The sequence below is a fragment of the Heliangelus exortis genome, chromosome W, assembly GCF_036169615.1.
Source record: "Heliangelus exortis chromosome W, bHelExo1.hap1, whole genome shotgun sequence".
In the NCBI taxonomy this organism is placed as follows: domain Eukaryota; kingdom Metazoa; phylum Chordata; class Aves; order Apodiformes; family Trochilidae; genus Heliangelus; species Heliangelus exortis.
The window spans coordinates 11,557,063-11,583,638 of record NC_092453.1 but is presented as its reverse complement, the minus strand read 5'-3'; the positions used below and the strand labels follow the sequence as shown (position 1 = coordinate 11,583,638).

At 43.7% G+C, this 26,576-nt stretch overlaps 2 protein-coding genes and 1 long non-coding RNA gene across 3 annotated transcripts in view; 1 reads left to right on the top strand and 2 right to left on the bottom strand.

The window, feature by feature from the left end:
* The window catches only part of LOC139789314 (uncharacterized), a 78,249-nt gene extending 58,915 nt beyond the window's left edge, over positions 1-19,334 (top strand). Inside the window, exon 2 of the long non-coding RNA XR_011723137.1 lies at positions 18,762-19,334. This is a non-coding gene — a long non-coding RNA (uncharacterized lncRNA). The remainder of the gene's footprint in view (positions 1-18,761) is intronic.
* Positions 3,568-17,868, bottom strand: LOC139789302 (3-ketoacyl-CoA thiolase, mitochondrial-like). The gene is made up of 10 exons (XM_071729822.1): positions 17,766-17,868; positions 13,657-13,823; positions 11,701-11,829; positions 10,871-10,987; positions 9,735-9,882; positions 8,291-8,466; positions 7,041-7,170; positions 6,495-6,565; positions 5,157-5,311; positions 3,568-4,234 (listed from the first exon to the last, which is right to left on the bottom strand). The coding sequence occupies exons 1-10, from the start codon at positions 17,779-17,781 to the stop codon at positions 4,150-4,152; spliced, it is 1,194 nt and encodes a 397-aa protein (XP_071585923.1). The 5' UTR covers positions 17,782-17,868; the 3' UTR covers positions 3,568-4,149.
* A 3,626-nt stretch (positions 19,335-22,960) lies between the features above and the next one.
* Positions 22,961-26,576, bottom strand: part of LOC139789309 (unconventional myosin-Vb-like) — a 123,750-nt gene continuing 120,134 nt past the window's right edge. Inside the window, exon 39 of the mRNA XM_071729828.1 lies at positions 22,961-24,802. Coding sequence (XP_071585929.1) covers positions 24,650-24,802 — 153 coding nt within the window. The 3' untranslated portion in view covers positions 22,961-24,649. The remainder of the gene's footprint in view (positions 24,803-26,576) is intronic.

Genomic DNA, 26,576 nt, shown 5'->3' with positions numbered 1-26,576 from the left:
TCCACTCAACCCTGAAGAAAGAAGTTTGGATACAGCACCACAAGGAACTTGCAGAAGCATCTTTTACAGAAGAATCTGTAAAAATCCTGCTCTCCAGCTTAATGTGAAGAGTTCTCAAAGTGAAATTCCTTGGGTAAGTTTTCTTCCCTGATGCAGGCAGATGTTTTTTTCCAAGCTCCATCAACTGATTAGGCAGTAATGGGAAGGATAAAGGTTTCAGGCAGCACCACAGAAACCTTTCCTCATCCTCATCACAGTCCATAAGTTTTGGGTCAGAGAAGTAAAAAAACCCAAAAAACTCAAAAATCAGAAGTGTCTAAGTGGCCTGGGGCTAATGCAGAGGATTTAGGTACCACAATCTCTCCCTGAACTAAGCATAGTAACTGTCCTCAGCTTGCTGCCTTCACCTTCTGAGGAACAGCTCACCCTGTCTCTGATTTTTCCAAGATTTTTCTCTGATTTTTTTCCAAGCTGGGGTTTCACAATCATTAATGCCCCATTTGGGCAATTTCTCATCTTTCAGAAACCAGCTTCAGCTCAGGTAGGGTGTGAGCACACACACAGAGCCCTGCTTCTGCTGAATCAGAACATGACCACCAAAGGAAAAACAAGAGCTGCTCTGGCTTCCTACCTGAATTTACTGTGCTAACAGTTTCAGAGTGCTGTGCATTAACAGCCTGAGCTTACACCTTGCAATTCCTACAGCTCCAGCATTTCCACCTGGCACTACCAGCTGGGTTTGTTTTCAAACACAGCCTTGAGTAAGTTCAGAAATATTCCCTTTCTTATCCTAAATCACCTTCCAGGAGAAACACTCAGCCAGTATAAAACTAAACCCAGCAATCACACAGGCTTAACTCCTGCTCCAATCTACTTTACATTTTCCATGTAAATGTCACCAACAAGCAGCAAAGCCCTCCCCAGCACCACTCCTTGGAGCTTCAAAAGAGGGAAACTGCAGCCCTGCTACTAAAACCTGAGCTTGTGAACTCTCAGAAGGATTCATTTCCCTCTGATGCCTCCCAAAGCATCCCTGTACAGCATCCAGCCAGACACAGAGAGACAGAGCCCTGCCCAGTTTAAGAGATGGGAAATATCTGGATTTACAGATTGAGGGGGAGCTTATTAAAAATACTCTCACAACAAAGTGAGGCTTGCCTGAAATTGTGTGCTTTAGGACCTTCAAGATAGTTTGTTTTTCAGAGAATGCTACACAACATCCTACCTCAATTATTTGAAACATAACAGAACTGCTTAGACAGAATCCAGAAATGAAAGCAACAGGCAAGTCCATCTCCAGTGAGTTTCTGTACCTTCTCTCCTTCTCTTGCATACACTTGCTTAGGATTAATAGCTTTTTTTTTTTCTGGACAAAAAAAAAAATCATATAATGTGTTCTTCATCTCTTGCACCTGCCTGTGCAAAACCCACAGGAGGAGAAACTGAAATTTTGGTATGCTTCAGTTTCAAGGTGAACCTAAGCTGCACTTTGGAGAAAAACTGTGCTACAAACGCCTTTGTACCACGGGTGGGAGCTGCAGGGTGCTCAGACCGCACCACCTACTGGTAGGAAGTTACATCTACACTTAGGAGTAAAGGCCTCACAGCTTTCCACGAGTCCTTGCTTTCTGCATGCATTTCAAGAAAGAGAAAAATCAACATTTTCATTTTTCTGGAGAATAGAGCCTACTCCCAGAAAACTAAGGTGTGCACTTAAGCCTAAAAAAGAAGCATGCACTGGTACAATGTATGCAATTATCCCACTAAAATCTACCACCGTTCTTTTGGATCCTCTCCTCCTTCCAAGACACTGTTAAATTCCTGAAATCCAGTAAAATGTCCCAATTTCCCAAAGGCAGAAACACGGTTCTGTTATTGTGATAGCTGGGAAAGTGGAGCAAATACTTTGGAATTACCTACAAGGATCAGGTATTGCTGCTGTTACTCTGTAGTAAATGATTTGACTCACTGGTAAAGACAGGCTCAGAGCATTCCTCAAGCCTAGGCACCCCTATGTATTGTAGGAATCAAATGTCAATGCTTGTGGTCATCTTTAATAATAATTTGGTAAGAAAAAAAAACAGTATTTTGATGCAAACTGTTGGTTGGAAACCTGAAGGGATTGCATTCTCCCTGACCAAACCCACCCTGGCATCCTTCAGAGGGAGTTCAGACCACACCAGGCCTTGCAACCTGCAACTGCAGGCAGGGAAAAAGAAAGAAATCCGATTTCCTCCCAAAACAAGAGATTTCCCCCCCCCCCCCCTCCTTGCCCCTAAAAGCAGACACCAAACTTTAAGAAGCTGTGGAAGAAGTTGTCTTTGAAATGCAATCCATGAAGTCCCAGCAACTTCCTGGGAAAGGATTCCACTGGTTCAAGTTGAGTGTGATGAAGCCCCTCAGCAGAGGCCCTGATAGGAGATTAAGAGGCTAAAAATGGAGAGGTGTTGGAATAAGCAGTTGGCTTCCACATGGGAAAGTTACGAACAGAATCTGCAATGAGCTGGTAACACATTCATAAGCTAGCTGGAAAATGAGGTGGCCCTCAGGAGGCCTGCTGCAGAAAATACATCATTATTCAGCGTGAGCAAACTGAATTCTCCAGTTGGTGGGTCTCAAAAAACTGAGTGATAAAAGGGGGAAATGAAACAATAAATGAAACAATAAAATCCATGTGGTGTCTTGAACAGGCACACCTCAGTAACCCTAACTTTGTAAGATAAAGAAAAAAAAGTGTTAGAAGATCTGGCTTGCTGCTGGTTTGTTTTTTAAATTCATATAAATAGTGCTAAGGATTTCCCCAGTCTTAAAAGACCATGCCACCATAAAAAGCCCAGGAAGGGTGATCAGGAGACTTCCAACTTTACCCATCAGTTGCAACAAAACTTGACTTGAATTTCTTGCCAGGCTGGGTTGTCAGGTCTTGAATAACCTCCCCTCTTTCACAACCCTCCCAGCTGGGGCCAGCGGCAAGAAACTGAAGAGAAACAATGTTTTGAGAGTGGACAGAGGATGAGAAAGAGGAAAGGCTGAAGCCTTTGCTACTATTTCAGTTTAAGTAGCACAGTACCTGCTCTATCTGACATGGAATGTGTCCAACTAACTGAGTATCTAAGGTGGATCTCTAGGTCAGAGCAAGCTGCAAGTTGTTCTTGATGGTGCAGCCAGCCTGGAGGACGTCAGCAAGCAGGGTCAGCACAGCTTTCACCTAGTTGTAATCCATATCACTCCAAAGGGTTCACAACTTGACCTCCACTGCCTGTGAGGGGCAAGACAACTTGCTCAGGCTTCTCACTAAGAAGTGAAGAGACCCAGGAGATGAGATGATGCCATAGAGGGAGCGAAGGAATGAGCTGCTGGGTGCAGAGCCAAGTGGTCAGATGCAACCATCCCCCTTTTCTTTGGAAGGCTGGTGAGTTTCCTAGAGTTCTCTAGAAACTACCTACTAAACACCAAGTTTACTCACAACCTCTCCAAAACCAACCACAAAACTTTTACCAGAAGTAACAAAATCCTCCCAGTGAGTTGCTTTTGAAATAAACAAACAAACAAAGGAACACCAAGCCCTTTTTTTATGTTTTCTTTTTTCTGTTACATTTATTGTTCTTTGGGGAGGCACAGTGGCAATTTCAGCTTTTGCTGGGTTTGCTATTCCCTTGCAAAAGTGCAGGGTACAGGTTATAGCCATCAGTCTACCATCAGTATAGACTTCAGAAGATGTCCAATTAATTTTTTACATTTCCTGATAAGAGGCACATGTGCCAGACAGCAGCAGCTGAAAGAAGAATTTAAGCAATACTTGCTTAAAAAGCTCCACTGACTGCTATTTTAAGGCAGGTTTGGTGAAAGTTTGACAAGCAATTGGCTCAGGAAACAAAGAAAAGTTTTCCCTCCAGAAAGACATTAACCTTGATTGCAAAGAGGCTTTTAGAAAACACTTCATCAGTACAAAATTCTACAGCTTGTTCCACGTCCTATCCTTAGAAAGACACTGGGAATTTTTTTTGGTGTTCATAATTCAAGACTTCTCAGCTATTCTTTTACCTTGCAGGAATGGCACAAAACATAGTGATGCTTTATTGTCACAAAAGCTAGAAGTTTGCTCAGGGAATTGGTGAGCTGGGCAGCAGGACAGGTCCCCAGAACCTCTCAGGCTGTGTTCTCAATGATCAGAGCAATTCCCTGGCCACCACCAATGCAAGCTGAACCAACCGCGTACTTCCCGCCGCGCCGCCTGTCCAGGGAGAGAAAAAACACCAAAACATATTGAGATTCAGGAAACCACAGTGGCTGTTGTCTTGATTTTTAGAAAACAGCTATCAAGGCAGTTCTTCTAAAGATGACCCCTTTTGGAATGTGTGTGGTGTTTTTTTCTAGACAAGTATCACGAAGCCTCAACTGTTGAAATATTTCTGTCAGATAAAACAAGGAGCTGGAGGGCTGAGCCTTACCTAAAAGATGGTTTGGGACATTGTTCTTGGGCATACAAACTTGGCAAGGAATGAAATTATGGGATATTTGTGGTTTCAGCACCTAATAAAAATGATGTATAAGTAAACCAGCATTTTCGTGCCAAGGATGTTTTGAAAAGCTGAGCTTTCTACAGCCACACTCCAAGAAACAGTTTTCTACATGGGCTGAGACTTTGTGGTTGGAACTCTAACCCAGTGTTGCAAGTACAAGAAGGAGGATGGAGTGATCTCTACCCTAAGGGGGGGGGGAAGGAAAACAGAGATAAAAATAATGCTAAGCAAGCCAAAAGAGTCAAAATTCCTGCAAAGTGGACTAGATTATCTTTAGAGCCCCCTTCCAACTCTGATAATTCTGTAAAGGTGATGACAAAGCCTGTTAAACATGCCCCGTGAAATGAAAACCAGACTTTGCTCCCAGGCCATTTCCATAAAGGAAAGGTTCTCACTGGCCACTGCAGGCTTGGATCAGATGGAGAGGAAGGTAAAAATCCTGTAATGACAACAGAAATGAGTGAGAGGCAGGGTCTGCAGGACAGTAGAGGTAACTGACGTGCACAGAGAGCTGCACACCTCGTCACAGGGATTTTTCAGTTATCAGAGTGGAAGATTTTAGCCACAGAAGTTGTGGATTAACAGTTTGGGAAGGTAAAGGCTTCAGAATTGAGTTCGTGGCCACTTAGGTACCTTAATTCATGGACCAGGTGAGCTGTGATCCGTGATCCTGATGCACCCAAAGGGTGACCCACAGCAATGGCCCCACCGTTGATGTTGGTTTTTTCTGGGTCAAGGCCCAAAACTTTTTCCACAGCCAGATACTGAGGTGCAAAGGCCTCGTTCACCTACAGCAGGAGAGGAACAGCACCAGTAAGGACCACCACCAGGAGGAGGACAGGAAGCAGCTCAAGGGAGGGGATTCTGCCCCTCTGCTCTGCTGAGACCCCCCTGCAGTGCTGGGTCCAGTTCTGGAGTCCCCAACATCAGAAGGACACAGAGCTCCTGGAAGGTGTCCAGAGGAGAGGCACTCAAATGCTCAGAGGGCTGAGCACCTCCCTGGGAAGCCAGGCTGAGGGATTGGGGTTGTTCAGCCTGGAGAAGAGGAGGCTCCCAGGTGAGCTCAGAGCAACCTTCCAATATCTGAAGGGGCTACAAGAAAGCTGGGGGAGGGCTTTGGACACGGGGGGGTAGGGAGAGGACAAGGGAAATGGGTTAAAACTTGAAGACGGGAAGACTGAGGTTGGACATGAGGAAGAAATTGTTTAATTTGAGGGTGCTGAGCCCCTGTGCCAGGTTTCCCAGAGAAGCTGTGGCTGCCCCATCCCTGGCAGTGTCTCAGGTCAGGTTGGATGGGGCTTGGAGCAACCTGGGCTGGTGGGAGGTGTCCCTGCCCACACAGTGAGGACAGAATTGGATGATCTTTGAGGTCCCTTCCAACCCAAACCATTTTATGAATCTATTCTATCTGATTTCCCACAGAAGCTTTCAACAATACATGTGCACAAGAGCTGAAGTGAGGTGGGCTTCTTCTCCAGGTCATTTTGATTGGGATAAATGTTAAACATTGTGTTTATTGAAGTGTAGGCAACACAGACATTGCCAGGCAAAATAAATTCAAATCCTTATGACATGTGTGACAAAGCAAAATAATGTGGTTTTTTGTATTTAAAAAATTGGTGTGGTGTATTCTGAGGCAACATATTAATGAAAAGCAGATTGCTCTGACAAAAAAAGGCCTTGCTCACAAATGGAGAAATGTGACAAACTTGAAACATTAACAGTCAGCCAAAGGACTAAAAAGTAATGTCACATGAAGATGGTTTTGTTTGGTTGGTTTTTTTTCCCCAAGCTTGCTACCACACCATTTGGATTCTTTATAATGGCTGCAACTGCATGGCAGGAACTAGATGGAGAGAGGTCAGGCTGCAGACATGGAGAAACCCCTTCAGAGATGATTCCATGTACAAGTGGAATATTTCTGCTAAAAAGATGAGGAATAAGCTCACTGCTCATGTTAAAACTCCTTACCTCCACCAAATCCATGTCCTTCAGGGTCAGTCCTGCTTTTTTCAGAACCTCAGTGATTGCAGCCACTGGGCCTGTTGGGAAATGGTGTGCAGGGTGAGTTGGATGAAAAAAAAAATACATAAAGGTTTGTAAACATGTTATACATGAAAGGGAACGATAGCGAAAGGGAACGATAGCGAAAGGGAACGATAGCGAAAGGGAACGATAGCGAAAGGGAACGATAGCGAAAGGGAACGATAGCGAAAGGGAACGATAGCGAAAGGGAACGATAGCGAAAGGGAACGATAGCGAAAGGGAACGATAGCGAAAGGGAACGATAGCGAAAGGGAACGATAGCGAAAGGGAACGATAGCGAAAGGGAACGATAGCGAAAGGGAACGATAGCGAAAGGGAACGATAGCGAAAGGGAACGATAGCGAAAGGGAACGATAGCGAAAGGGAATAAAGGTGCCTGGGGGACTATAGACCAGTGTTAATGCTACAGGTCAGCATTCAGAGCACCCAACACAAGATTATTTGACTAATAGCTAGAAAATTGACACTTACCAATGCCCATTATGGAAGGGTCACAGCCAGATGAGTGGAAGGCTACTACCCTGGCCAGAGGAGTGAGGTTGTGCTTTTTAAGAGCTGATTCACTGGCAATGATGACTGCACCAGCCCCATCACACACCCCCTTGAAATGAGAGAGAGAAGATTTCTTAGGGGAGAAAATGCACACAAAACCAAAAATCCCCACGCTTTAAAACTAAATATAAACAAACCTCGAGGCCAAGGCACTATTATTAATATTTAACAGATATATTAGTGTTTGTTCCAAACAACAAACTACAATCTTTCACTGGTTTGGGGGCTAGTTAAACACAGCTGGTTAATTCGTTTCCATATTTTGGAAAAGTAAAATATATTTTTGCCATTTCAAGTCTCCCTTACACTTGAAACATCACTCTGTAGGTTTGCAGGGACACTATTCAGAGAATCCCAGACCGGTTTGGGTTGGAAGGAAACTTAAAGTTCTCCTGGTTCCAACCCCCTGCATGGGCAGGGACACCTCCCACTAGCCCAGGTTGCTCCAAGCCCCATCCAACCTGACCTGAGACACTGCCAGGGATGGGGCAGCTAGAATCTGCCTGGACAAAATTTAATATCATTTTAATATAAATTTTAAAATATTACTATTGGCTATTGTATGTACTATTAATTAGAAAAGATCCTTTCCAGACACCCCTACTTATTGTGGCTATGATCTATTTCAAGCAGGAATTCAAATTGTATGATCTCAGTGGTGATTCCAGCCCAAAGAACATGCATCAATTGATTAAAATAATGATCATAAGAGGAAGAGGCTGTAATGACATCCTGCTAAGCACTCAGTCTCCTCTGGGTAAGAGCAAAATGTAGCTTGGACTACAAAGAATAGTAACTGTGCAGCAAAGAGGGGCAGCTGCAGCAAGGCCACTGATTCTAACACTTGATTTAGAAGTGTTCAGTAATTGTTGCTTCCAAAAGAAAGTAGAATGATCAGTTCCACACAACCACTGAAGGCATCAACTGCCTAACTCAAGACTGAAGAGGAAGTCTCCAGGTCTCACTAAAAGAGCAGTGAGAAGCCACAGAAGCAAATTTTAGGACGTAGGAGCAAAATGAAGACTCCCTGGAAGAGTAAACTAACATAGGATTTAAAAAATCTTTTTTATCAGGAGATACCAGCCAAAAGTTGCTCAAATACAGCAACCAAAAACCCTGGAAAAGCTGAGAGGTGCCACTTTCCCCACCCAAGGCTTGGACGTACTCACTGAAGCATTCCCAGCAGTCACTGTTCCATTCTTTTTAAAGATACTTGGGAGCTTTCCCAGTTGCTCCAGTGTGGTCTGGGGTTTGGGGTGCTCATCCCTATGCATGTTTTCTTTCCCCTTTCTTGTTTTCACTTCAATTGGGGCCATCTCAGTGTTGAAGTAACCTGCATCCTGAGCTGGAAAAGAAAAGGAAATGAAAAGATGAAATTCCCAAGATGCTTGCACAGCATGGCCAACAATCCCATTTGCATGGGCACACAGTTTTTGCTCTGTTTTAACCAAAAATTCAGGGGCAAAAGTGTTCATGCTTTATGAACACATCCCTGGCAGTGTCTCAGGTCAGGTTGGATGGGGCTTGGAGCAACCTGGGGGGCTGGTGGGAGGTGTCCCTGGGCATGAGGGGGGTTGGAACTGGGTGATCTTTAAGATCCAACTCAACCCATTCTACAATTCTATGATTTTGCTTAAATAACACATTTGCTTACATGTTTTATTGTTTGGTTTTGGGTTTTTTTAGAAATTGGGCCAAAACTCTACAAATGCAAACTTTTCCAAAGAAAGTCTCAAATATTAGTGAAGTCCTCCTTTATTTAAAATAAAAACAACCACCACTAGATTTAATTTTGTTATTCATGTCATTGATGTGAACACACAGACTAAAAACCAAAACTCCTGCCTCCCAAAATGGAACCAAAGCTTCCGAGCACTTCAAACCATGCCACAAATGCAACCTGAAGGGATTTAAAATTAAAACACTGGAATTGCCAGATCTGCTGTTGTTTAGCTACCTCTGAAGTGTCTCAAATTTTACAAAGCCTTTTCCTTTCCTGATAAGCCACTGGGCTCTTGAGTGTGGAATAAGATGAGCTGGTCATAACAAAGAAATCAAAGCCAAGGCAAAATGTTAGAATCCAAGAAAGGTGCAAAAGCCTCCTCGAGGGCAGGGTTTCCAGCCAAGGCTGCAGGAATGGCAGGAGTCAGGGAACAAGATCAGCAGGGAAGCAACTCACCACTGTTACAACAAAGTTACAAAAAGCATTGGTACAGCCACTGGAAAAAGTACAGGATCTTCCTTCCAGAGCAGTAGCTGTTGGAAAGCACCTTGGATACATTCAAGGCCATCAACCAGGACACATGACAGGACACTGCCTGAACGTAATGTCCCCTCAGAAGAGGTAGCCAAAAATCCCAAAAAGGGGCTTGCTGCTTATCCTGCAGATTTGCACAGCACCTGCCTCAGCCAATTCCAAGCCGAGCCCCTCAGGAGTGAGCTACTTGTATCTCAGGGTGAACCAAAGCATGAATTACAGGTCTGCAAAGCAGAAGACAAATCACTCCAAGACACAAGCTACACAAACCTGAGACACTCTTCCAATTGGTGCTAAAAACTGACCAGATTTGAAGCTAAGATCATAGAAACGCCTCCATTCTGCAATTTACTCACCTGCCTTACATCTCTGTTGTGTTTTGTAGGCGTATTTGTCACACTCCTCCCTGGTGATGTTGTATTTTGCAGCCAGATTTTCAGCTGTAACTGCCATGGGTATTTTCACATGAGTATCTGTCAGGCCTTCCCACAATGTGTCTTCCAGCTGCAGAGAGCATTATGAAAAGACAATCATAAAACACATTAGCATTTGGTGGTTTTTTTGATAGTTGCTAATGATTCAGCAGCTTCTTGGAAACAAATGTCTCTTTGTAAATTTAATTCAGGTTACCTAGAGGGACTTGGTTTAATTTGGAACAAACACATAAAAAACAGCATGCAAGTTCTGGTGTGTTTAGTTAAGTCTACTTTGTGCTCTACTCTGGTTCTTTCCACTTTTTTGGGGAGGAAAAGTCTATGACTCTTGATATTTCAGTGTGTTTCACTGCTGCAGGAGTTATTTATTAAAGACCTAGAAGAAAACACAGCTGTCTTTCTGGTTACCAAGAAGTTAGGGTGAGGAACTATGTGCATGCACAGCAGCCTCCTGATTCTTTGGCTCTACCATCAGGTAAAATCACCTTCCTTGAGCCCAAGTAAAGCAACTCTGGTGAGGAAATACCCACAACTTCACTCAACCTGATAAAAGCAAAGCCAGACAGTTCAGAAAAAAAAAACCCACAGAAATAACTTCTCTTGGAGAAATCAATGGATTTCACTTCAAGTTTCCATTTTTAAAACAGAGATGCCTACAACTTGGAGGCAGAAGTGTTCTTTCCCAGTCTATCAATCCCCTGCTCACCTTATTAACTTCAAACTACTCTTCTGACAGCCTCTGATACCAGAACAGTTTTTATTTTACATAAAGTACTTTGATAGGAAGCACCAAGTGAACTATGTTTTGTGTCTAAGAGTTTATATGAGTAGACTTAACATGGAACAAGAGTTCAAAGAAAAGTTTTGGAAAAGTCAGAAAATTGACTGAACTTATTCTTTTGGGAACATCTGAATACTATGTAAACAGTATGAAGCACTAATCCTGGACCTAATCTCCAATAATTTCATTTGTCTACAGGCCTGAAGCTTTATGTTGCTCTGTAAATATAATTTTATTCACACACACACAAAAAAGGTTAAAAAAATAAATACTTGACCTTGAGTTCTGCTCCTAATCTGGTTCCAAATCTGATGTTTCGAACAGCATAAGGAGCCTGGCTCATATTTTCAGCTCCCCCACACAGCACAACTTCAGCATCATTCAGACAAATTTCCTGTCAACAGCAAAACAAAACAGATCTAGAATTTAGTCTGCTGGTTTGGGAAGAAAGAGAAAAACTCTTTTAGGGAAAAGACCTGGTCACCCATAAAACCCCAGCACCAAGAATTAATTCATTTTTAGCCACATGTATTTTACAAGGGGTTTTGCCCTTCTATTCAGATTGTATTTTTAATTGCATTTTCCTTTATCCTCATGATTATATCAGGGAGGTTACATCTCTCAGGTTTACAGGTGGTTGACTGTTTTGTTTTTATAAAGGTAAGTGGATTTTGCTCTATTTTAGAAAAAGTGATGGCATAAATTTGGCTCTTTGACCAAAGACATTTAAAAAACCCAGGTGGCTGCTTGCATAGGTGAGAACCTAAAGAATGATCAGAAGATGAAAGCTTCCTGTTGTGGTTCTGAAGCTCAGCAATTCACATTTATGCAAAAATGATCACAGAATGCAACTGTTTTGCTGCCTGTTACTTGTTACACACAAAATAGCTACAATGATGGTTTTAAAAACCAGGAAGAAAACATGGCACTGTGAAGGCTGAAAACCCTGCAAGATAATAGGAAGTCTCCACCAGTGGGAGCTAAAAATCCACAGTAAGACTCACCCCACACACAAATCCCACATTTCTAGGCATGTCTCTTCTCTCACCAGTGAATGTTACAATAGAGGAAAAAAAAAACCAAAACACCACCAAGAAGCTTTTGTACCTGACATCCATTGGCAATGGATTGGAAGCCAGAGCCACAAAGTCTGTTGATGGTGAGGGCTGGGACTGGGACAGGAACTCCCACACGTAAACCCACGTGTCTTGCAATATAAATGGCATCTGAGGAGCTCTGCAGGCAAAAAAAAAGTGACACTCTTAATTTCTTTGATAAACCTTGCTGAAAAGTCAAAAGGAAATCCTGCTAGTCAGATGAAGCACTTTGATTCATTTAAAAAAAAGACCCCATCCTTGCTGATCAAAAAGGGCCAAGGTCTTGACAAGCATTTTCAAGAAACTATGTCCTAAAAGCTAGACATCAGGCCTCAAAATGGGGCTGGAGGTGTTAAGACTGAAGCCAGCAACTTCATCCCCTTATTTTTTGTTTTCAAAACAGCAGACACACAACAGGCTGAGGCAAGACCAGATCCTGACTGACAAGCAACCATGAGCCCTAAATTAAAATCACTCAGACTAAGAGGGGAAGCCCCCTCCCCAAACCAGACAGTGTAGAAAAGGTGGAGTTGCTGTTGCTCCTTCATATCCACTCTGCTCTTCTAATTGGACACTGTCCTCTTCTAATGACAAAATCTCATTCCTCTTAACTTCTGTCAGGCTTCTAGTTGAAAGGAACTGCACACAGAGCAGTTTGCTTCAGAGCTCACTCCTTTAATAAACCAGGCTCCAACATAAAATGAAAGAAAAATGATCAGGCTTCTGCATTTCAACTCCTGAGTCAGCAGAGGATGGTGAGCACTGACACAGAATAAAAAATTGTACCAGCCCTGCTCTAGGTTTGTTTGGAAAAGATCCACTACAAAGGGAACACTTTTGCTTATGTCCTAAGCTAAGAGGAATTACAAAATTCTGTGAATTCTGAAAATTCTACCTGCCAATGTACCTTCAGAAAGAAAAATAAACATTAATCAAGCCACTCCTGCTGAAGAAAGGGAGTTAAAAGTGGTCAGACATTCATAGTTAGTTAAACTTAATAAAGCAATACTTAAAAAGAATGCAGAAAAGAATCTATTGGGATTGAGAAATATAGTGCAAAGGAAATGAAATGTAATTTCAACATGAAGGTTTTTTATTAAGAAAATGCTATTATTTTTATGAAAACATTCAAAGAGATTTGGATGCAACAATATTCTGTTTTCTCTAGGCCAGAAACAGTTCTTCCAAAACTTAAAAAGTGGCTTAAAAGCAGCTGTAGGAGATGGAAGAATCAAAAGCTACTCCTTTAGCTGCATGTCCTTAAGAAGGAATACTGCATATTTGATCACTTAGCATGAAAATTCTCAGACATCAGTTTCTTCTGCACCCTTGAAACACTGAATGGAAAATAAAGATAGCCCAGCCTTAATAACAGCAAGGTGAGAATACAAAAACAAAACACAAATGTTCTTTGCTGTCTTGCCTAAAACAAAGACTCACATCTAGACACCTGGGTAACTGCAGTCTTGTAATGCTGGTGGCAAAAAACAAAAGGATTGTCCCAACCTCTCAGCCAACCAAAGCAGGTGTCCTTCCTGCTCCAAGTAAACTCATTTTCACCCCCCCAAAAATCTATTTACAAATCCCAATGGGCTCAAATCACTTACAGTCTCCAGAAGAAAGGGGTTTATGCAAGTCAGTGCAAACTCACTGATGACTGAATTCCACAGCTTGAGTCATTCAAACTGGGAAAAGGTACCAGAAATTAGCATCTAACCATCTAATGAAGCCCCCTTTTTAAAGCTCAGCTTGTCCTAGTTTAAACTACCTCTGGTACTAAAGACAGCTGACCCTTGCTCCCAGCAACACCCCAAATCACACAGGGTATGTCCCTTCAACAGGAAACACTATGCTATAAAAACTACTCCCCCATTCCACTTTCCCCCCCCTTGGGTTTCGTGGATGCAAAGTCAAGGAATGACTGAGAGGAACCACCCCCACCCAGCCAAGTTTCCAGGCCACCAACCTGGATGACACTGCCAACCACCACGCTGTCAATGATCTCAGGAGGGACCTTGCCAGCAGCTAAGGCAGCTCGAGCAGCATGTTCTGCAAGGTCAGTGGCTGTGAAGTCCTTCAGCAAACCCCCATAGGTCCCAAAAGGGGTTCTCTTGGCTGCCACGATGAAGATACCTGCAGGAGAAGAGAGGATTGGGCAGGTGAGAGGGGAGAGCACTGAGACAGGCTCAGCTGGGTAACAAGGTGATTGACTCACAAGAGGCTGTGGAAAGAAATACAGACACTGAGCACATGCAGCTCAAGATAAAGGGGTTATTTAGACAAGGAAGCTGCACCTACCATATGGAGAAACAGAGAACTTGTTCAGCCTTGAGAAGGCTGAGGGGAGACCTTATGACCATGTTTCAGTATTTCACAAAGATGGAGACTCCCAATTTACAAGGAGTCCCATGGACAAGGGGCAATGGGCACAAGTTGCTCCTGGGGAGATTCTGATTCACAAGAGGAAGATTTTTCACTCTGAGGACAGTCAGACATTGGGATGGTCTCCCAGGGAAGTGGTAGATTCCCCCACTTGGGAAAGTTTGAAGTCTCATCTCTACAGGGTGCTGAGACATCTCACATAAACAATAATATTAGAAGGGCTGGACCAGATAATCCTTGAGGTCCCTTCTAACCTGAGATTCTAGGATCCTATAAGAAGTTGATTAAAGAAGATCTTAGTGCTTGGAGCAACCTGGTCTAGCAGGAGGTGTCCTGCCCAGGCAAGGGGGTAGAACTGGATGATCTTCAAGGTCCCTTCCAACCCAAACCAGTCTATGATTCTATGAAGATTCCAGAAAAACCTCTTTTCTACAAAAAATTGGGAGAAACCCCCCCACCCCATCAAGCAGTTTGGATACCAGAGAGACAAAAGAGGCTGCCACACCACATCAGACATTAGTGCCAGTGTGCTCAAAGATGGAAGCAACACCTGTGAAATAATCAGAGGGAACAAGTTCTTGAAGAAGCAAAGAGGCCATTCCCTCACCCTAGAAAAAGCAGCAGGGTTTTTTGGCTTATACTCTTCAATATCTTTCACAAAGAAAACCAAACCAAAACAATAAATCGAAACATAAAAAATAACTTTTGATATGAGCTTTAATTCCTTTAATTTCAGAGGAAAAGCAGTCCCTAATTAAGCACATCCTGCTCTTTTTAGAAGGAGGTACCTCAAGGTTTTGAAGCCATGGACTGCCTGCTGGGCCCAGGGGTGGCTGCTCCTGTGAACTTTCCCCCAGTTGAACAAAGGAGCTCAGGTCCCTGCAGCTGCCACTAAGGGTTATTTTAAGCACCACCAGGAGGATTTGTAGACATAAAAGAATGTAAATGTCCCTTTGCTGGGCTGCTCCTGGGCACTGTTTTCAGGCTGGTGTGTCAAAGGTTGGGTTGCCTCCTCTGTCCCTCAGGTAGCTGGATGTCAGGTTAAGTGATTTTACAGAAGAGGACTTCCCAAACTGGTCATGGTCAAGCTTGCTCCTTGCACACTGTTGGGATCTGACCCAGGCAATGAACACACTCAGAAGGTCAGGGAAACACCCTGAAGCTGCCTAAGGAGAAGTTGCAGCTTCAAGGGCAGGGAGGAACATGAAACCCAAGGTGGCTTTCAAGGAGGGCACATCACAGGCATTGAAAATCTGTGTCAAGAGACCTCAGTATATCCAGAGGTCTGAGAAGCACCAAGGTGCACTCATTGCTCATTTGACAACTGCAAGTAATTCAATTTAATCCAAAATAATTCTTAATCTGATTCATTATTTTTACTTTTGTACATATTATTTTAATAAAAAAGAAAAAAACTCTTCACTACCATGAAGCATGAACCTCTACAAGTTGTTTTTTTTTTAACATAAGTGAGGATGTTTTACCTACTTAGGTTCATGGCAAATGGTTGTGTTCAACACAATCAATTCAGGAGCAGTTTCTGCACTCAGGTGACAGATTTAAATGTACACCAGTCATTTACCTCACCAAATAAAGATGTGGTATTAGCAATAATTTATGAAATGTGAATTCTGAGTCTTCATCAAATGTTAACAACACTTGAAAAAAATACAAAAAAATAAAAACCAAACCAAAAACATCCTTAGCTCTTTTAAGGATTATGTCACGTCCCTAAGCTTATCCTCCCTGCAGACCCTGACACACTGATTCCTGTCCCTCTGTTTCCTCCAAAATTGGGCCAGCAAGACTACAAAGGTTTTGCTGCAGACTGACCAAGCTTAAAAAAATGTGTTCCCCTCCCTTTTGGCCAGCTTGTTGGTTATCCACATTATTTGCCAAGTCATATCCACCCTGCTGCCCTACAAACAATCCAGGGGCAAGGATGGGACTTTGCCCTTGAACCTTCTTTTTGAAATAATAACTTCCCTGTCTCTCTCTGGCTGAGGTGGCTAAACCAGAGCTCATCCATCACACAACTGCAGTAGCTGAAGATTAACCCAGAGTGAGGAGAAAACAAAGGGATAATTTTCCTTTGGATCAGTTCTGGGGCTGAATTCACCTTGTGGCTGCTCAATAAAATAGTTTCAGCCTCAAAGGGAGAAGACTGGACTGAATCAGCATGGGAAGCAGCAGCAGCACAACCTGTGTTGAGTTACACTGAATTAAAGTGACCACAGAGCCATTCCCCTGTGGGCAGATGGCTCCAGAGCCTGCCTAATGTTCCTTGGCTGGAGAGAGATCGCCAAATTCCACCCCCAAAAAACTTCAGGAGGAGCAAGAAGAGCTGGCTGAAGTCCTGAGTGAGAATGGACTTCGCTGCCTTTTCCAACTCTTCCCAATAATTAGCAGTGCCCTACACCATCACAAGACTTCCAGAATTTCTGCCAATTTCCAAGGCGATAAACAGCACGAGAGCAAAACAGTACTAAATGCTGGGACCTGGAAACTTCTGGGGCTAGAAAGGAAAGGTCACCCTGAACCATTCTCAAGCTCTCAATTCAAGACATCTTTTAATCTGCTTTTGTCTGCTGCCCAAGGGGCATCTGCTATTACAGGTCTGAAACATTCTCTAACCTGCCAACATTTCTTTCATGTGCTTGGTATGAAAATATTTCATCATCAGATCCTATTTTGACGGCCTAAAAACCAATCATTAACATTAATATAAAGTAAACTAAGGAGCAAGAGCAGTTTACGAAAAATATTGCAGCAAGAGAGAAGATCCTGACACAGAAAACTAACATCAAACAAGCATGGGCACAGCTGCTCCCAGAGCAGTATTATTGCAACACTGTTTTCAGCAACAAAACCTCAAGCCATGATTTATCTGTTATTATTAAAGCACAGCCAGTAAAGCAATGGCAAGTAGGTATAAAGCCCTTTTTTTTTTTCAACAGATTCCAATGTTGTTTTGATACAAGATGAGGTATGATCGGTTGCATCCACCTCACATTTAAGAGGCACAAACTCTAAACTACATAGAGAACGAAGCAGTTCCTCACATAAAACACTTTTAGAAAATGCTGGCACTTCCAACCCGAATTTATCCTCCGCCGTTCCTGCCAACACAGGCAGTGATGTGACAGAAAAAATAAAGAATCAAACAGTATCAACACCTCCAGGTGTGAGGCAGACACCTCTGCACATAAGGTTTAAGGGTTTTTTAACAGAAGCATTTATCTGACTGTTGATCTTCATGATCTGAAGAGATCTTTTCCAGCCTCCCAGTTGTTTATCCCAGGGATGCTGACAGGGCGCGGGGCGGGAAATCCCCTCAGCCTCCTCGGAGGGACAAGGATAGCCTCAGGGGCTCAATTATGGGTTTTCTAACAGACAACGCAAGCTTCCAACAACTTACTGACCCCAACCACCCCAAGAGGCCCAACCCGGCCAGGAGAGCCGAGCCCCTTCCGTCCCCTTCCCCTCAGCCCCTCCCCGCCACCCACCCGGGAGAGCCGCGGCCCCTTCAGTCCCCTTCCCCTCACACCTGTCCCAGCCTTCCCGCCAGCCTGGACTCCGCTTTCCCTCAGGGACCGGCGGCCCTCCTGAGGAAACGGATCCCCGTTTTCCCCCTCCCTGGGCTGTGAGGAGCCTCCCGGTGACACCCCCCCCGGCAACCCCGCCGTGCCTCACCCCTCAGGAGCGCCATGGCTGGACCGGGCTCGGCTCGGCTCGGCTCGGCTCGGCTCGGCTCGGCTCGGCTCGGCTCGGCTCGGCTCGGCTCGGCTCGGCTCGGCTCGGCTCGGCTCGGCTCGGCTCCGCTCCGCTCCGCTCCCTCAGACAACCCGCCTCGCGCCCCAGCCCAGCCCGCCCTTTTTACGCACCGCACATTCGCCACAGCCAGAGCAGGCATGCGCAGGCGGCACTTGTAAAGCGATTTTTAAAATTCTTTTTCTTCTTTTTTTTTTTTTTTTTCTTTTTTTTTTCCACTTGATTTCGTTTCTTCCTCCTCGCCGTTTCCCACCGCCACCCAGCGCGCTGTGGCGAATCGGCCGGATTCCGCGGCGTTACCCTGACAACGGCAGCGGGAGGTCCAGGTCTGCTCTGCCCCGGCCCGTACGTCCCTGGGGGCCGCTCCTCTCCCTCACGGGGCGAAATCACCTCCCTGAGCGCCTGTCTTGGGCTTTCATGGCGGTTTCACAGCCTTGAGGTGATTCACAGTCCATGGCTTCGCCAGCAACTTTGTGAGCGGCAGGAGCAGGGCAGGGATTGTCCCCCGGTGAGGCTGCACCTGGAATCCAGGGGTCAGTTCTGGGCCCCCGAGGACAAGAAGGACATTGAGGGGTTGGAGTGTGTCCAGAGAAGGGAATGGCGCAAAGGAGGCTGAGGGGAGAGCTTCTGGCTCTCTGCAACCTGCTGAGAGGAGGTTGGAGCCAGGGGGGGTCGGGCTCTGCTCCCAAGGAACAAGGGATGGGAGAAGAGGAATTGAGCTGGAGGTTTAGATTGGAGCTTGGGAAGAATTTCTCCCTGGAAAGGGTTGTCAGGGCCTGGCCCAGGCTGCCCAGGGCAGGGCTGGAGTCCCCATCATTCCTGAAGGGATTTCAAAGCCCTGGAGATGTGGTGCTGAGGGCCATGGGGCAGTGGTGGCCTTGGCAGTGATGGGTTAATAGTTGCACTTTACAGTCCCAGTTTTTTTTTCAACCAAATCGATTCTATTTCCAAGCTTTAGCTTTCTGGACTTGCATGAAGAAGAGCAGAACTTGCCACGTGTTCTCCACTTGCCCTGCCCATTGCAACCTCCCAGCTGGGTGCAGAGGATCCACAAACCTCCTTTCAAAGCTTTAGTGGCTGAAAACACACGCTGAGGTATGATTTAAGTGCATTAAAACTTCAGTGGACTCCGGGAAAAGATGGGAGGATCCACAGAAATAGTCTACACACCTCTGAAATTCAGTCATAACTTCCAGTCCTTAAGTAGAAACTTTGAGACTGTTCATTTGTGATCATAAAGTACTTTGTAATTTTTAAACTGAAGTGTTCCTGAAATCATGGCTTGGAAAATGAAGATTTCAGAAGAAGAAGAATGACATTGGTCATGGAGTCATTCCAGTGGATGTTTAGGATTGTATGGAGGCAGCACTGATGGAAGCATTCAAGGAGTTGCAGGTGGTGGTGGTAGATGACCCCTGATTCAGACCCATATAAAAGAGTAGACAGTAGAATGGCTCTGTAGACACCAATCTTTGTACTTTTTTTCAGGTGTTTATTGCTCCAGACTCTTTTATGAAGTTTTCCAAATGCCTTTGCTAATCTGTTGTCTGTCTCTTCGTGGATCTTGATGTCTGAGGAAATAATGCATCCCAGAGAGCTGACCTGCTGGACTGACTGAAGCTCTGATTCACCTATGGTGATGTAGGGATGATGAAGTCTTCCTGGGGAGAGAACTGTCGTCTTCAAGCTGACTTCCAGCCCAAAAAGGCCTCTGGAAGCAGGATGTTCTGTGCTGCAAAGCTTCTGGGTGAGCAAAAGCAACTCTGGGACCTGGTGATTTAGGGTCTTGGCTGAATATCAGTACAATATCAGATGTAACTGCCATTTTCTTCATCCAGCTCTGCTGTGGCCTGTAGTGAAATGAGGCAACCAGGTGCCACTAATTGCCAGGTAGTGGGCATGAGCTTGTGTTAAGCCCACCTGTGCCTAATTAGAGTGGGCCCCTACTGCGCATGAGCAGGATTAGGGGGGCCAATAAAGCTCACTGCTGAGGAAGCTAGGGAAGAGGTTAGCTACTTTTGGAGCAATGGTATTGATCCAGGCTAGTCAGCCCTGAGGGTAATAGACTCAGAGCACTATTAGTGAGTTTCTGCTGGAACAGCTGGTTGGACCTTGGACCGCCGTGCCCTAAAAGAGGTTTGTCTCGCTGCAGTGGCTCTTTGGAGCACTGTGCTGAAGAAGGTTGTGAATAGGGTGGGTGTGAGAACTCAGCCTTGTTTCACACCAGTAATGATTGGGAAGGATTCAGAGAGTTCATCACCAGATCTGACATGGCTCTGCTGATCCTCATGTAGCAGGGTGATCATTTTGAGGCAGTGACCTGTCTGCCATGGGAGAAATATGCCAACACACCACCCCACAAGGGCACACAACCTCCTCCCCACAACAAGGGGGTGCCCGTGGAGGGGTTTCTGATCTATACAATAAAAGGTGTTTTGTTTTCTTACATTTCCCTTTTTGAGCAGAAAGTTGCAGTTTCTTCAAAAGTGTTTATTTCACAAATTTTTCTTTATCCACAGCTGAATATTACAGTGACTATTACAAGCATTTTCCTATAAACAAGAGTGTAGTTTACAGCTTTGTTCAAAATGGAAAAAAAAATAGTTTATAAGCAGTAGTATTTCACCTACAGTATTCACTCTTGTGTATCATTCAACTTCTTAGAGAGCAGCTACACCTTCTGCTTGTTAAGGTGATGAGGCTTCACAAACCTCCTCAAAAAAACCCAACAAAATACATTGCACTGTAGCAGCACATTTAATTATTTTAAAAATTTTTTTCAACTTGAATTTGAAAGTTTATGTTCCCTGGCATATTAATTTTGAAATAAATTTTGTATTTGTAGGGGAATGTGCCCTGTGGATTGTTTTACTTAATGACTACATTGCTAGAACTTCTTTCAGGGGGAAAAAAGTTAATTTATGGCTGTATTATATGGGAATCAAAGTTGGAAGAAAAAGTTCATGCAGTTCATTTTAATTATGTTGTCTTTATATACACGGGCAAAATTCTGATTTTTTCAGTTAAATAGTGTCTGGAAGAATCAATTTGCATGGTTTTGTTTTGGTTGTTTTTTTCTGAAAATGGAGGGAAGTGACTCATTGTCTCAAGTGCATCTTTGTTACCTCAATCTTTTGCAAAAAAATTATTGCAAAGACTTCAAGTATTTTGTGATTTCAGTGTTGAAGTTGCAAGATCAGCAAGGCTAGCCAGAATGTAAGCTTAAACTCTACAACATGCCCACATTTTTGCTACTGTTTCCTCACAAATTCATCTTTTTAGACACAGCAGAGTGAAGCTGCACCAGTTAAAAAATGTTTAGCACTTGGGGTTGCAAAAATTCAGTCTCAAGGCTTTGGATTCTTTTCTACAGTCAATTACTCCAGCAGCTTTACCAGCTGAAAGATAAGCAACCTCAGCTACAAAATGCCAATATCAGATAAAAATAAAATAAAGTCAAAGCAGCTTTTTTTGGTGAAAAATGAAGTGTGTACATTGTCCTGGATGCTTTTTGTAGGTCAGACAGCAGATGCCTGAACTCACCTCTGAAGTGCTGCCTTTGGAGTAGTGGGGCTTTTGTATGGTTTAGTTTTTCAGGTTTTGATTTTGTTTTAATGATTTCTTTTCAATAGTGCTTTTTTTCAAAAGTGCTTTCCTTATCTATGCAAAAATCAGTATGGGTCAGTGCTTTGTTTTGGGTTTTTTTCCCTTCAAAGTGCTTTTGCAGACCTCCCCTGAATGAGATTTTTCCCGATTTTAGCAGCCCCCAGACAACTTTTGATGACAAAAAATAAAAACATTCCCACTTTTTAAATTTTTTTTTTTAAATGCTTGCTTCAGAGGAACAGCGGTGGAGAAGACAGTTACCTTAGTAACAGCTCAAGGCACACAATAATCAATATTTAAAAAATAAAAGACAGGGCTCTGGCAAACCACCAGTTTTCATCAAAGCCACGCTTTGGGTGAGATTTCCTCTTTAAAATAAAAAAGGAAATAAAAAGTGCCAAACTCAGGAGAGAAAAAGCATGCTTGAGCAGTGCAATTTAACCACATTTACAGTTCAATAAACCCACAAATTTTAAAACCTGCTAACACAAAATAACACAGGTGAAAGCTATTTCACACCAAGTCCTCTTCCAGATGGGTATTAGTGGATAATCTACATCATCACAGACCAAGACATTAAATCCCAGTTCCTAGCTATGCATACCAAGAGTTTTTCAGAGAGTTTTGTTGTTGTACATATAAATTATGATCCTAAAATCACCAGTGAAAGACCATTCTCCCCAAAATTGCGATTGGCAACGAAATTGTTGTGCAAGAGGATTCTGTCGTGTAGCCTGACTGATAAATATGGCTTTAATCAATCTGTTGGGATTGTACTCTGAAGAATTTACACCAGGAAGAGGTAGAGACCTGAAAGAGCCTGAGAGGAAACTGCTGGCCTAAGATCAATTCAGAGAAACAGCCTTCCAGAAAGATTGGATTCTGCTCTGAATATTCTGTTTTTAAATTGGGACGTCTAACGCAGCATGGGAGGAAAAAAATATGGGAGGAGATGCAATTAAAATCAATTCAGAGCATTGCAAAGCAAACCAACAACATTCATTTGCAAAAGGTGGAAAGAGGTAGGTACAATAAATAAAAATATTGGAGCTAAGGGACAGAAGAGTGTGGGCTGGCTGAGCACAGGCAGTCAAGTGGTGGCCTTGTCCTTATTGTACATGAAGGGGAGATGAAGGCACTACTGAATATTTGCAGTAGGTGCAGACACTTCAGGACTTATTTAGAGGTAGTGCTGGTATTGGCTAAGCAATAAATTTTCTTCTCTGATTAGGTGGGTGATGGTTAGGGGAAAAGTAACTTCTCCCTAGGGAACAGCCTTCAGCCTGTCCTTCCCCACTCCCAGCCCTATCCAGCTGAAACAAGGTACTGACCCACCCAGGTAGACCAATAGAGTTCTTCACAGCACTCACCCTTTTCTTTAAAAATGTGCTTTTGGGGAGTGTAATATACATATGTAGTACATACAGGACTATTACAATGTGTATATACATTGATTATATACATGATGTTCAAATCAAAGCCCACTCCTCTAAAAAAAAAAGGGGGGGGGATTGCAACATGGTGGGATTTAATGTATCTTAAAGAGACTTCACACTCTGAGTAGACAGGGGACCTGGTCAGAAATTTGCTGGTTGGATATGGTTTACACCCACTAAAAGTGTTTTCTTTTGGTTTGGTTTTTTTATCATTGTGGAATTGTTGAGACTTCAAGAACCACAACAGACAAAATTTATGGAAGTGGAAAGGACAAAACACTCATAGTAGAAAGAGTGGGGCTTTTTTTTGCTGCTGCCAGATGTCCTCACCAAGTTTTGGCATGTGGAGCTAAGGCAGAATCTCACCACCATCAGAGGCCCAGCATCACTCAGCCTCAGGAACCACCTTCTCCCTTTCCTGGTGGCTCCACAGCAACTGAAGATTCAATACATCATAAGAGGCACTGAGAAAAATCAATGCCCCTGTTAGCATCTACCTGAGGTCAGAGGGTTGGCTTGGTTTAATTTATGTTAGATTGAAAAGACAAAAAAAATCTTCACAGATTTTGAATTAATTGCAATTACTCATTTAGGCTGAACACAAAACTCTTTGTCTACAACACTCTTAAAGAAATGGCTTCCATTACTAACACACATTTTTTCAGTTAAAACATTTCATTGCTTATCCATTCCCTTTTGTTTTAAAAGTTTGTTTCTTTTTTTTGTTGTTTTATTTTTTTTAAAGGTATTCTCCATTTATCTAAGCCCTGCATTTGCACGACTGATAAAGTTTTGGGTGAATTGAGCAGAATTTTCCTGCTAGGATTAACCCTCTGAACCCTTCAACTGGGCTGCCTTAGTGTGTCTTTTGGCATGAGTTTTTGCACCATGTAAGAGGTGTAAAATAAACCTCAACAGCCACTGGAGGAAAGTTTTTAACTTTTAGAAGCAAAGGAAAAAGCCAAGAGTCAGGATCAGATGCTCATCTAGAAGCAGGAGGCCCAAGGCACTCCCTTGTCTTGAAATGATTTCACTAAGACAAAACAACTTTGCAAGTCACTAACTGGAAATTTGGGAACAGAATCAAGTCCAAAGTGCCAATTTATTTGAATTCCCATGAAGCAGATGCACTGGGTGTAGTTAAGAGGAGCAACAACATTTCTCCAACACAGAACCTGTGGCCAATTCCACATCAGTGGCAACAAAGAGCATCCAAGCCCTGTTACCCCAATGGGTGTGATAAATAAGTACCTGCACCTTCTGCAATTTATTTTCTCAATTCACTATTGTGACAACAGGAAGAAGAGGCAGAACTGCATGTTAGGAACACATACAAATCCACCTAGCTATCAGACAAATAATATGTCCTTCAAGGCAGCCTCAGTGTCTCAGATTTTGCTTTTGATTTAACTGTTATTTCTTCATCAACACCACTGAAGATCAAAGGAAGTTGTCTCCCACTCACCATTCTTCCCTGGTAGTGGCTCTGGGAGATGATTATGGGCTTTCAACTATGGCAACAGCAAACGATAGAGTAAAAAATAAATCTACATTTCAAGTATCCTTATTTCTGAGCTGCAAATTACCCCCCAAAACCCCAAAATCACATACAGATCTGTCTCTTTTTTAACTGTACAGTTTAGCATCCATTTATTTTGGTGTATTGGTTCTTCCAGAAACCTCTTTGATCCATATTTATTTCCTTTCACCATTTTTCTTTCTTTGCTGGAGGTTTCTGGGTGGGTGGGCTTCACTGGACTTCCTTCAGACTCTATTGAGAAACTCCAAGTTGAGAGAAGCAGGGAGGTGAATCAAGTCCATGGTTATGGAGGATGGGTTGAAGGGAAACATCACAGGGAACATGTGCTTGAAGTCTAAGAGCAGCTGTGGAGGGTCATTTCGTTCTTGCAAGTGCATCTATGAGGTTAGGAAAAGAAAAACTGTTCAGTTGTTGCCTTGTCTTTGCCCTTAGGGTGCTTAACATCAAAGCTTTGAGGAAGAACAGTGTCACAGAGATACTGCAAAAAACCAGCCAGAATGATGTTGTTCTCTTTGCAGCAGCCTTCCTCTGAGCAAATATTTACAGCAGGTTCTACACAGGCTTGGACACTGCTTCAGAAGAACCTGACTACGTTTTCTACCTGACCACCAAGGAAGACACAGGACTAGGAAACACCACCACCCCCTTGGCACAGCCAGAGCAGCACTGCCTGACACCAGCAGAGCACTTGTGATTGACAGAGAGGTGTAGAGAGAACCACAGGTCCTCAGGTGTCACCAATAATGAACTGGTAGCTTAAGCCCAGGTGTGCCCACTAATTAGGGCCTGCCCCAGCCGGAAATGGGCGGGGCTGAAGGGCAAGATAAAAGGCATGCTCCCAGAAGCAGAATCAGTCAGAAGAGAGGAAGATGCCTGAGGAGAGGGATGGTGATAGACCCCTGGAGAAGAACCGAGTCCCCGAGAGAAGGCTTGCCGCAACATCTGGTGGAGAATGCGGGCAACAAGAGCAAGCCGTGAACGCTGAGGTAAAAAAGGAAGCTCTACACGACCACGTTGGTGCGGGAAGCTCTACAAAGCCTAGCTTAAATGCGGAAGGCGATATAAAGAGCTTTGAAATACGCAACCACGTCAGATAGAGCTACTACAGTGGTGCAGGACGCTCTATAAAGAGCTCCAAAAAACGCAACCACGAAAAAAGCTCCACAAGGCCAGGCTTAAATGCTGAAGGCGGCGTGTAGAGCTCGGAATAGAAGCCCAGCACGGCAACATACAACAGCCCGGTATGGCGAGCCAGGCAGGAGAGAATGAGGCTCGAAAGGCGCAGCAAGTTGGCGTGTGGAACTCAAACCCAAGGAATGCTGAAGCTGAAGCGGAGCTCTGAGCGCGCATCAAGTCAGTGCGGTCCTGAAACGGAGTCTCCCAGGGACACGCAATAGTGCGGTCCTGAAACGGAGCCTCCCAGGGACATGCGATGCGGTCCTGAAATGGAGCCCCCAGGGACACGCGACAGTGCGGTCCTGAAACGGGGCCCTAGGGACATGCGATAAGACTGGTGTGCTGAATGCTCGGAGAAGCCTCTGCATGGCCAGGCATCCCGAGGTGGCGAGTACCAGCGAAAGCTGAGCTGGTGCTCATGAGACCTCATCTCCTGCTGATAACAAAGGCCAAAGCGGCGCAAAAAAGCTGGTAAGAGCCTGAATTTTCCCTCCATAAAGGCAAAGGAGGAAAAAAAAAAAAAAAAACAAAAAAAACAAAAAAAACGAAAAATTGAAAAAGCAAAAAAATGAAAATAATGAAATGTTTAAAAATGTTTGTAAATTATTATGTGAAATGAAATATTTGTAAATTATTAAGAATGTAAGGCCGTAAATTATTGTGAAATGAAATATTTAAAAAGTAATGAAATATTTGAAATGTTTAAATGAATTGTAAATTTTTTTTTTCAACAAACAATAAAAAGGGGGGAAATGTAGAGAGAACCACAGGTCCTCAGGTGTCACCAATAATGAACTGGGAGCTTAAGCCCAGGTGTGCCCACTAATTAGGGCCTGCCCCAGCCGGAAATGGGCGGGGCTGAAGGGCAAGATAAAAGGCATGCTCCCAGAAGCAGAATCAGTCAGAAGAGAGGAAGATGCCTGAGGAGAGGGATGGTGATAGACCCCTGGAGAAGAACCGAGTCCCCGAGAGAAG